The following is an 11,640-nucleotide window of genomic DNA, read 5'->3' as shown; positions in this document are numbered from 1 at the left end:
ACAATTCAAACGCCAGACTTAAATAAATCTATATACTAAACAAGAGGAAGTTAACTTCATATATTATCTTCTTGAACGGAACAAATACAGAATTATCTATCTACGGTGAAGCATTTTACAGTCGACGATAAACACGGTGCATATCCATATCGGTACCCTCTTTGCGAAATCTACTGAAACGGTACCCTCATTGCACATGCCCCGTCATTCTCTGCTGAAAACAAATTGGCGATGGACAACAAGCCAGTAAATGCGCATTAAACTTATGAAAGGAAGTATGTCATGTGTAAAGAAGTATACCACGGAACACTAGAATGTTATAGCTATGTCTGTTTTAGTAATGTGCCCATTTTTCAATTACTGCAACTCCACAATAAGCTACACAATATTGATATGTCTTGCCTCGCCCACCGCCTCTGCATGTTCTGCGGGCTTAAATGAACCACTGGTTTGATTATGTACACCCCATACATATTACATGTATTCATTTATATATCATATTCATACAAATGGCAATTAACAGTCTAAAATATGTGGTAAATTCATAAAAACACCCTACTTTCGGTTTTGCAGCGGCACGGGATACCTCTTTGCTATTGATTGTTTATATCACAGGTAGAAAAACGCAAATTTTACGTCAATAGATGCAGTCACATTTTATTGCTTCAAGAAGCATGCCACCGGACTTGTGCTCGCGTACACAATATGGACATCCTAGCTACGCCCCTGTCTGATACTAGTATACTGCCTGACTATGTTTAACGTGATATAAGAGTTAAAGCAACTTTAACTCTTTCTCTATTTTATTCCAGTTGTACCCAAAATGATTTAAATCAACATTTTAGTGACAAACAATTCAGACGCTTGTGGTGTTTAAGTGTGTGACTCCGTGTGACAAAGGCACTATACAAGGGACGTCTAACCGTTTGTTGTTTGCATAATGCCGTTTTGTCTAATATTATTTTTGCTAGCCTTTCTCCGATATTTGATTGGTCTTTTCTAAAGATTCTCTGTATTCTGATTGGTTCTCGTAAAGTTCTAGGAAATTTTCGACTCTTTCAGGTTAGTATTATTTATTCATTTAATTTTAAAAAGAATTACTGTTGTCAGATAGTATTGATATTGTTCATGTCCGAGGTTAGTATTGTCCGAAAACCGGGTATGGACGCAGAGGCAGTGGAGGTTACGCCAGACCCCTTTAGATTAAGCCACGCCCCTTTAGGCTTAGCCACGCCCTGAGGTAATGAGGTTACTCCGACCAATCTCCTCTCACACACATGTCTTCATTTATAGTTCTGTTTCAATTTCACTATCAAAAATTCTAACAATATTTTTAACAAATTAAGAAACAAACACAGAGATTAAATGAAAAAAATATTTAGATTGTCAGTGGTGTCCTATATGGACGTTCATCACCGTGAGATAGTTCAGCAGTGGAAGGTCCTGTCGTTGGTTCATTATCACATGACTAAGTGCTTAGAAAGATGGGTTGCGTTTGCCCTTATTGTGGGCGTCACAAATATTAGGCCAAAAAAAAATATACCTGTGTTTCCGGTAACCCGAACGACCCTATTTTTTCCTTGCCAACTCTAATCTTTTTTTAGACATAAAAGTAAAAAAAAAAAATTCTAGCGTTAAAAAATATATTTCTTTAAATATATAGTTATTATTTTCATTGTTTGTCTTTCAATGTCCCCAGAGAATACACTTTCATTCCTGATAATGTATTTCCGAGTTGGAAAAACAAAATGACGAAGGGCGGCGAACCCTGTCCAATATCTTAAAATTGGCAAATGCATGTTTATGGTCAAAACACGTAGTTGATCACCGGAGACATATTTTGCTGTCTTTTTAATGAAAATATTTTTAATTATAGTTCGCAGTGTTATTTATCCATATACATGTCCAAAATAAAACTTACTTTTTACGATAAGGCTTTGCGTATATCATGCAGGCTTCTTACGATTAGGCTTTGCGAATTCATGAAGGCTTACTGCTAGGTTCCATTACACATTTCATTTATCGTTATATTAATTTATCCGCAATTATCAATGGTTATTTATTTCGCCTTATTTAAGTCCGATCACCTGAAATCTAAACAAAAACCTGTGAAAATTAACACAGATCAGACGGTACAATTTGTGACGTCAGAGCAGGAGGGGCGTAAAATCAAAAGCGCGTGGCTATGGTTTGTATCTAATTCGGTCAGTCGGATACTGTATGATCCCATTTGATTGCCATGATTGCGCCTAGGCTGGTACGAAAATACCAAACGATCGAAAAAGTAATAATCGTCGTCTGGGAATCTTAAAACAATGACCGAAATGTTTGAATTCACTAAGTGTGAATGAAACTTTGATTGTAGTAATGTACGAAAATAAGATAAATTCATATCCGCGTTTACTTGTTCTTTTATTAACCTACCTCCACTTGAATGCCTAGTTTCAGGGGCTCACAGTTGACAAGAAAATCGGCGATTTTCCTCAAGCAAATTAAAAATTAAGTTGATAATTGACTGTTTGGCTAAAACATTATCAAAGCTTTGTTGAAATTGAAGTGCTGGATTTTCCCTAAAAAAACCGAGTATTGTATGCAAAAAAGCACCAGATTTCATGGGCAAAATTGGCGGGAAATTACGGTAGTTGAAGGTAAGGAAATGATTTCAGACATTAAACAATGCTGTTTTATCAGACTTTTTGTAAATAAGGAAACACGTAGATATAAGATAATTGATCTGATGCAACAGAAAATTGCATGATATGGAAAGTGTAAAAAAAAATAAATCCCGACCTACTGACCCTTTTTTTTTCCGCCATGTCACTGGAAACACAGGTTGTTTTTTGGGGGGCTTAGACTCATCAGTGTCACTTCTTGCCTGATCAGTGATAGTTACAATGAGATCATCTCCTGACACAGGCTTATGACTGATCTTAAGGGTCTGCAGCGATGAGAAAGTCGATTGAAGGACCAAAAATCTAAAAGATTGAAAAAATCAACTTCTATGTAGTTTTGAGGTTCAATATTTAACTAGGAAAAATTGACTCATATATCCGATGCAACATGAAAAGCTGTAATTAGGAACTCGTTGAACATTTTTTACAAAAGAAAATTTTATTAGATTTCCATTAAAAAATCATTTACGCTTTCCCGGAAATGTCGTAAAGCAAAATGAATACGGTATGTTTTAGGGATGTGATTTGTCCAATGGTCCCAGAGACCCCCCCTCCCCCCCAAAATTTGGGGGTTTTTTACTTGAAAAAATTTATTTGGTTGCTTTCAGTTAAGTTTATATTCCAGTTTGCTTCAAATTTAAAGTCATGAGAGCCCTCAAAATTGCTTCTAAAAAGCCATTTTAATTTTCTACAGCAGTGCGCTTTTGACCCCAATAGCACCCCATAAACCCATGGCCGAAAATGTTCCAGCCCTAGGACTGCCATGTCAATCACATCCCTGTGTTTGTAAGTCAAATTTATCGGGACTACCCAATCAACAATGTCTTGTGGCTTTGTGTTGATTGCAGCTATTTCTAAAAAGTCATATACGCATTTTTGTAACCAGGAAATGAATTTCATCCGCGAAAATTCATTATTTTTCTGAATAATATTCTTATTTGACAAAATATTATCAAGATCTCTCAAGACATTGTTGGATATTCTGGGGCATTTTGACATAATAACGAAGTACTTATGTCGACAGACTTTTCCGTAATAATGTGAATGCTTTTTGATCCAAAATCTGTTAAAATCTTTTTTTTGTAAAATTTGTTCAACTCCTAAATAACTCGCCAAGAATAAATGTCTCAACCCCAAAAAAGATCGTTTCTCAAATCTAAATAAAACAAGCATTTTTAAATGTTTTAGTTTTTGACCTGCCCCACCCACTTTTGAATTCCTACCGGCCCTTAATGTCACTGTTTCCTACAGCTGCTTGTCCTTGACCATGGTCCTCAGTGCAATGAAAAGTTTTCCATTATTTTAAACCCAATATTCATATCTAATCTTGACTTTTTCAGTGAAAACATTGGTGTAACCAGGGATTTTTGCTTTTTAGAGTCATACTGCTGAAAAACAAAACCTATAGGTGTCTGATTCTAAATGTTAAACATCATAGGTAAAGGCATAGTATTAAGGTAGGGGATTGGGTTATTAGATCGCTTTGGCCCAATGCATCGATCACCTCCTTGTCTTTATTTCAGCTATAGAATGTAAAAATAGCTGTTACTGAATTTTCTCTTTGCAGCCTGTTGTGATTTTTAGCTCTACTGGCCAGAAGAGCTTATGCGATGGTAATGTGTAAGTAGTATGTGCGTCTGTGCGGTCGTGCGTTCGTGCGTCTGTAAACAATTGGTTGTGAACACGGTACAGTCTTCAGTTTTGATTGTATCTCGATGAAACTTGTACAGTATCTAGATATCCATTAGAGCTCGGTTCCTTTCGAAAACCAGCCAGATCCGCCCATAAATGCCTAGATTATGGGCCATGAAAGTTTTAAAGAATTGCTTTCTGTTTTTAGCCAGGTCTGCATGAGCGAATTCTATTTTTAGCCAAGTTTACATGTACATGTAAATTCAAGTCTAGAGTTAAGGGAGACAATTTGCAAGTCTAGGATTTTGAGGGACAATTTGCTTTTTGCTTCTGCAGTTGATTTTGTGAATTACTCTGCCTTGTTCTTGTTGAAAGCCCAAAGGCCATTTTTTAGCTTTAAGTTCTGTAGTTAGCGCATTCATCTTAACAAAATTGGTTGTGAATGTTTAAGTAATGCACCTGGTGTCATTACTGGCCACACCCAGGGTTCACAAGTTTGGTAAACATAAATCTGGAAAGGTTTGAAAATCTTTTTGTGTGTTCTTGCATCCATCTCAGCACAATTGATTGTGAATGTTTGTTCAAATTGATCAATGTTGTCCTAGGATGCCCTTGACTTTGACCTTTTGACCAACTTTTTTTAACTTTTAAAACTACAGAAATTTTTACTATGAGTACAGTTTTGAAAGCATTTTTTTTTTGTCAGATGACTTTTACTTGGCACATATTAAAATAGTTCATGCAACTAATCTGCTCACAATACTTTCTGGGCTCAGATGTTGAACGTGCTACGTTTTCAGGTAACCTAAACACAAAACATAAACTATATATGTCTGTTGCCTTTTACCCATACATACATGCTGTAGATTGATATGACCACAAAAGCCATGCCAGTAGAGCATAGGCCCTTTTGGGCCTCTTGTTTGGTGCTTGCAAGCGTAAAAAAGTTAAAAATTAGATCTCCCAGTCTTACGGTCAGTTGTCATGATTTGTGGAGAAGTTTCAGAGGAACCATTGAAACTGCTATATTAATTGTTCATGATTACAAGATTTTCTTTGTCTAATCTCCAACAGTTCACAATAAAAATATAGCAATAGTGTATCAGGGGTATCCGACAATGTAGATTTACCAATATAAGGTCATTGTATCATTTTTTCCACTACTTAAGCAATAACCAAAGCAACATAGTTCATATTTTCACCAATCATATATAAAAACATTAATCAAATTATTGTTTTCCAGGACACAGATCGAACAGAAAAAGATATTCTGTTTTAAAGACAATTTAAGAGATGAATAGTCCCGGTCCAGATATGGATGTGATTAAGGAGGTGCCCGGCTACAAGGTCATCTTGAAAGCCGTTCTCAGAGCACAGATACAACAGCTGGTGAGGAGTTAGGACTTCCCTGTAGAGCACTGACTTATATAATTATGGAGGACTGATTGCCCTCAGGAGAAATGATTACCCTATTGAGCACTGACTCGAGAATAGATGACTCGAGAATAAATGTGTGTAAAGCTTATGAAATCTTAAGTTATTACACCTTGTAGAGCACCGTCTACACTTTAGAGCATTGACTACATATAAGCACTGCACTGATTATTATGTGAAGTACTGACTTTTGTATAGAGTTAGGATTTTACTGGGGTAATGAATGTTTTTTATTATGCCCACATTGTCCATTGATCTGTGTGTCCATCTGACAGTCCTTCTTTCATCATTGTGTCTCAGCTGTAACTTCCTTACCATTGACAAGATTTTCATCAAATTTTACAGGACTGATATGATGACGAACCAAACTGATAAAGATACTCATAACAGTTAGTGTTAAACTAATGGAGAGATAAACTAGTTTAATGGTAACTCTAGTAAATCAAATATTTCTGTAAATACTGAAAATGGTTGTTATCTGATATAAGCTCGGTAGTCAAATCAATATTTATTGTAGAGCAGCATAAGTAAATGTGTTGCATGTACATGTATATATTCGTTATAATATTTGTGGTCCTGAGAAGACTGACCATATATATATTATACAATGTATTGTACTGAACTAATGTTTAGGCATAAAGAAGTTGTCCCTATAGTTTCCATTTCACATGCATTAACTTTTTCCACATCCACTTCAGGTAGAGCAGCTGTGTAGCAACACCGATGAGGAAGTGGTTGTGTTGACCGCGAGCATTCATGACGGGAGTCTTACCCAGATGGGCTCTGCCTGCGGAAACAGCTTCATCCAGAAGAACTACAACTTGAGGTCAAAATTCCTCTCCTTCTGTCTACAGAGTAAGCATTCGTTACTGCTACTTGTTTGATTATCCTTATATAAAAAAACTTGTTTTTGTTTGGTGAAACTATCAAGACATTATCTATTAGTCTCTAGGCCCGAAAGGAAAAAGGTCTTGGTATTTACAGAGCCTTGATGTCGTTGTTGGTGGTGTCAGCATTGTTGTTGTTGTTGGTGGTGTCCGCCTTGTTGTTGTTGGTGGTGGTGTCAGCCTTTTCGTTGTTGTTGGTGGTGTCAGCCTCGTTGTTGTTGGTGGTGTCAGCATTGTTGTTGGTGTTGGTGGTGTCAACCTTGTTGCTGTTGTTGGTGGTGTAAGCCTCGTTGTTGTTGGTGGTGGTGTCAGCATTGTTGTTGTTGGTGGTGGTGTCAGCCTTGTTGTTGTTGGTGGTGGTGTCAGCCTCGTTGTTGTTGGTGGTGGTGTCAGCCTTGTTGTTGTTGGTGGTGGTGGTGTCAGCCTTGATGTCGTTGTTAGTGTTGTCAGCCTTGTTGTTGTTGGTGGTGGTGTCAGCCTTGTTGTTGTTGGTGGTGGTGTCAGCCTCGTTGTTGTTGTTGGTGGTGTCAGCATTGTTGTTGTTGGTGGTGGTGTCAGCCTTGTTGTCGTTGTTGGTGGTATCAGCCTCGTTGTTATTGTTGGTGATGGTGTCAGCCTTGTTGTTGTTGGTGGTGGTGTCAGCATTGTTGTTGTTGTTGGTGGTGTCAGCCTGTTGTTGTTGGTGGTGGTGTCAGCCTTGTTGTTGTTGGTGGTGGTGGTGTCAGCCTTGATGTCGTTGTTAGTGTTGTCAGCCTTTTTGTTGTTGGTGGTGGTGTCAGCCTTGTTGTTGTTGTTGGTGGTGTCAGCCTTGTTGTTGTTGGTGAAACTATCAAGACATTATCTATTAGTCTCTAGGCCCGAAAGGAAAAAGGTCTTGGTATTTACATAGCCTTGATGTCGTTGTTGGTGGTGTCAGCATTGTTATTGTTGTTGGTGGTGTCCGCCTTGTTGTTGTTGGTGGTGGTGTCAGCCTTGTCGTTGTTGTTGGTGGTGTCAGCCTCGTTGTTGTTGGTGGTGTCAGCATTGTTGTTGGTGTTGGTGGTGTCAACCTTGTTGCTGTTGTTGGTGGTGTAAGCCTCGTTGTTGTTGTTGGTGGTGTCAGCATTGTTGTTGTTGGTGGTGGTGTCAGCCTTGTTGTTGTTGGTGGTGGTGTCAGCCTTGTTGTTGTTGGTGGTGTAAGCCTCATTGTTGTTGGTGGTAGTGTCAGCCTTGTTGTTGTTGGTGGTGTTGTCAGCCTTGTTGTCGTTGTTGGTGGTGTCAGCCTCGTTGTTGTTGTTGGTGGTGTCAGCCTCGTTGTTGTTGTTGGTGGTGTCAGCATTGTTGTTGTTGGTGGAGGTGTCAGCCTTGTTGTCGTTGTTGGTGGTATCAGCCTCGTTGTTATTGTTGGTGATGGTGTCAGCCTTGTTGTTGTTGGTGGTGGTGTCAGCATTGTTGTTGTTGTTGGTGGTGTCAGCCTCGTTGTTGTTGGTGTCAGCCTTTTTGTTGTTGGTGGTGGTGGTGTCAGCCTTGATGTCGTTGTTGGTGTTGTCAGCCTTGTTGTTGTTGGTGGTGGTGTCAGCCTTGTTGTTGTTGGTGGTGGTGTCAGCCTTGTTGTTGTTGGTGGTGGTGTCAGCATTGTTGTTGTTGGTGGTGGTGTCAGCATTGTTGTCGTTGTTGGTGGTGTCAGCCTTGTTGTTGTTGTTGGTGGTGGTGGCAGCCTTGTTGTTGTTGTTGTTGTTAGTGTTGTCAGCATTGTTGTCATTGTTTGTGGTGTCAGCCTTGTTGTTGTTGGTAGTGGTGTCAGCACTGTTGTCGTTGTGCAAAAGTTTTAATTTTGGCTATCACATAAAACCTTTTCAGATATTGCAATGAAACTATACATTTTCCCAGAGACGTTATTAACATGAATATTAAGGTAGGAATCTCTGGCATTGGAAATTATGGAGGGTTGCACCAAGGGATAATGTTTACGTATCTCAGTGTTTTTCTCACTTTATTCCGAGTGGAGCCAGGGTCCTTTGCATTATGAAAATTCATAGTTTGGACACATAAATTTAAATTCAAGGAGTAATGCATTTTAGCAAAATTAAAGTTGAAACACAGATGAAAACCTTTTCAAAACGACTACTTGCTGTACTTTTTGGGATTAAAGACTTGTTTGATCTCTTGTGATTTTCAGGTTAATCTATGAAAGATTTTTAGGCTTATCTGTTTAAATATTTTGAGGCTAATGAAAGATTTGAAGGCTTGTCTTTTTAAATATTTTCAGTCTTATGAAATATTTTAGGGCTAATCTACTGAAAGATTCTTTTGCTTATGAAATGAAATATTTTGGCGAATGAAATAATTTTCAGGCTAATGAAATATTTTCAGGCTAGTCTATTGAAATATTTTAAAACTAATGATATAGTTTCAGGCTAATGATATCTCTTTTGTACCTTTTAGGCAACCATAACAAAACTGACAGAAGCTCTGCCAACAGGTCCAACCAATCAGGAACAAGAAGAGCAAATCGCTCAAATAGAGGCACACCTCGACATCAGCCCTATACATCAAAGCAAGGGAAGAAAGCAGATGACCCTAACGTCCAATCAAAACTTATTATGTCTGAGTGTCAAACACAAAACGTTGATGGTTCAGATAGATCGACTCAAGATGGATGTTATGATAGAAAAACAGTTGAACGTGTGGAAACAATGACTAATGAAACTGTGCGCAGTTATGATAACTCGTGGTCAGGTGTTTACAGAATTGGTGATAAAATGGTTGCTATGAAAAATAACGAATATAACAGTCCTAGTTTGACCAAGGAGAAATGTACAAGTATGTTTGAAACAAACGATGTACATGTGACTGAAGAAAACTATGGGAATGATGAAGATGTGGAACCTGATAGTTACACAGCTGCAGATACTAGTGTACAACATGGACTAAATGTTCCTGTATCAATTGACAGACTGGATGGTACAGATTACCTGACTGGTGAGTTTTCTAGTGCTAGCCCAGTGTTTTTTTCTGTCAGTTTGGAAGTGAAATTTTGCACCGTCATATGATTTTTTTTTCCTAATTGTAGAAATGAAATTTCAAATATTATGTGTGTCCAAAAGTTTAAATAAAAAAAGAGAAAATACTCTGGTTCACCCAAACTATATTTATAATTTAGACTTGTTGTTTCTTAAAGAAACAATCTTAATAATATCTGTACATTTTTAAGGGCATTAATGTTCATTTCTCAACAAAATTGGAATTCCAAATTTTAATCAAAATAAAAGTTTTTCTCAATCAGCTAGGCCCTGGCCTCATTCCTAAAGTGTTGAAAGTACTACACTGGATTTGTCAACTGGTTTTTATGACCATTGTATTTTATCATGACACCATTCATTGTAGCAATCTTGAAATTGGCAAAAAAAGTTGTTTGTACTTCTAGATTGTTGTATGCATTCAGCTTGATTAAATCGAATTGAGTGCTACAAATATTTCACACAAAATCCTGTTGCTACATCCTTGCATTTAAACTTCCCACAACATGGATCTGCACACCTAGCCTCGTCCGAAACATATTTTTTTGTCCAATCTCAGTTAATGTTTGCCTTTTGTTGAATAATGCTTAATAATTATAAGTGACAACGAGGCATCAAGTATTATCTTCTTTTTTTATAGGGAAGAAAAGGCCCAACCCAGCGTGCAACAACGACCAGTCATCTGACTCGTCTGGTAACGATGAATTCCAGATCCTCATGAAGATGACCCCGGTAGCTGGGTCTAGCGTGCCAAGCTCCTTGGCATGTGATCTGTGTGATAAACATTTCACCTTTGCAAGCAACCTTTATCGACACAAACGCTTGCACGAAAAACAGCGAGCCCATCAATGTCCGCACTGTGAGTATCGCAGCTCAAGGAGTGACCATATTCGATTGCACGTGTACACCATGCATAGGGACAAAGAAGGGGCCGACAGTACATCTACTGGCCAGCCGGATAACCTGACTGGACAGGAAGATAATCCAACTGCAGAAGAAGATAACCAGCCCGAACAGGAAGGTCAAGTGGTGTAGAAACCATAATGATCTGCATATGTTCAACGTGCATAAGGAAAAAGAGTGGCAGACATTATGTCAATTGGTTAATAAAGTTTCAGGAAGTAAAGTTTTTGATTAACACAATGTTAAAGTATTAAATTAATGTTGCATCACAATATGTTTTGGCATATGATTTCAGTGAGTTATTGACACATTTCTTTATAGATATATAATCATAATGTACATGTAGTACACTTGATATTGAATACAACGGTGATTATTTTAGGTAACATAGGTCAGGTCTTTCAATGAAATAAAGTCAGGGTACTGACATAGCCTTGGTGTTGTTAGAGTTGGCAGTGTTATGCAATACTTTAACCTTTCAAGATATTGAAATGAAACCCGTACAAATGTACACTCTAGTTTTAATAACTGTTCAATGATAGTAAAGAGTTATGCCCCTTTTTTGACAGCAAAATATGAGAGGAGCATTGGTGTTAGCAACACGGAGCTCTTGTTTAAATAACTGAGGCATTTGTCTTTGGGACTTAAATCTGTAATGCAACAACTTGAAGTTTTTGACAAAAGGAAACAAGCATTCTTAATGTACAGATGGACCGTTATGAAATGTTTTTATTTGGACTGTAATGAAATATTTTTATTTTTTTTTGTCTTGGAATGAGCTAATTTTTGTGTTAATGTCTAGAAACTATGGATAGAAGACTGCTGACAAAATATCAGATCGCAGTTTTTTATATTTACCTTCAAAAATTGATGTTTTATGGTTAAAGCATTAATAACGCTTTAAGAAAAATGAGTTTATAGGTAGTTTTCCAAGCAATTGAGATCAGTGGAAAAATGATATGCATTCATAGTATAACATTCCGGTATAGATGGAAGTACTTTCATAGTACGTACGTTTACTTGGTTTGTAATATGCAAATAAGCAAACCCCGGGCTCAGTGGGGATTGAGAATTTACTGTATATAAAGACCAGTGGACCCTCCAGGGTCAAGC

At 37.7% G+C, this 11,640-nt stretch overlaps 1 protein-coding gene across 1 annotated transcript; it reads left to right on the top strand.

Moving 5' to 3' along the window:
* The first annotated feature begins 943 nt into the window (after positions 1–943).
* Positions 944–10,958, top strand: LOC128213325 (uncharacterized). Its single transcript, XM_052918930.1, has 5 exons — positions 944–1,062; positions 5,548–5,693; positions 6,437–6,593; positions 9,050–9,586; positions 10,265–10,958. The coding sequence occupies exons 2-5, from the start codon at positions 5,598–5,600 to the stop codon at positions 10,657–10,659; spliced, it is 1,185 nt and encodes a 394-aa protein (XP_052774890.1). The 5' UTR covers positions 944–1,062; positions 5,548–5,597; the 3' UTR covers positions 10,660–10,958.
* The last annotated feature ends 682 nt before the right edge of the window (positions 10,959–11,640 follow it).

Source organism: Mya arenaria, chromosome 13 (assembly GCF_026914265.1).
Source record: "Mya arenaria isolate MELC-2E11 chromosome 13, ASM2691426v1".
NCBI lineage: Eukaryota > Metazoa > Mollusca > Bivalvia > Myida > Myidae > Mya > Mya arenaria.
This window is presented reverse-complemented; position numbering and strand designations above follow the sequence as displayed.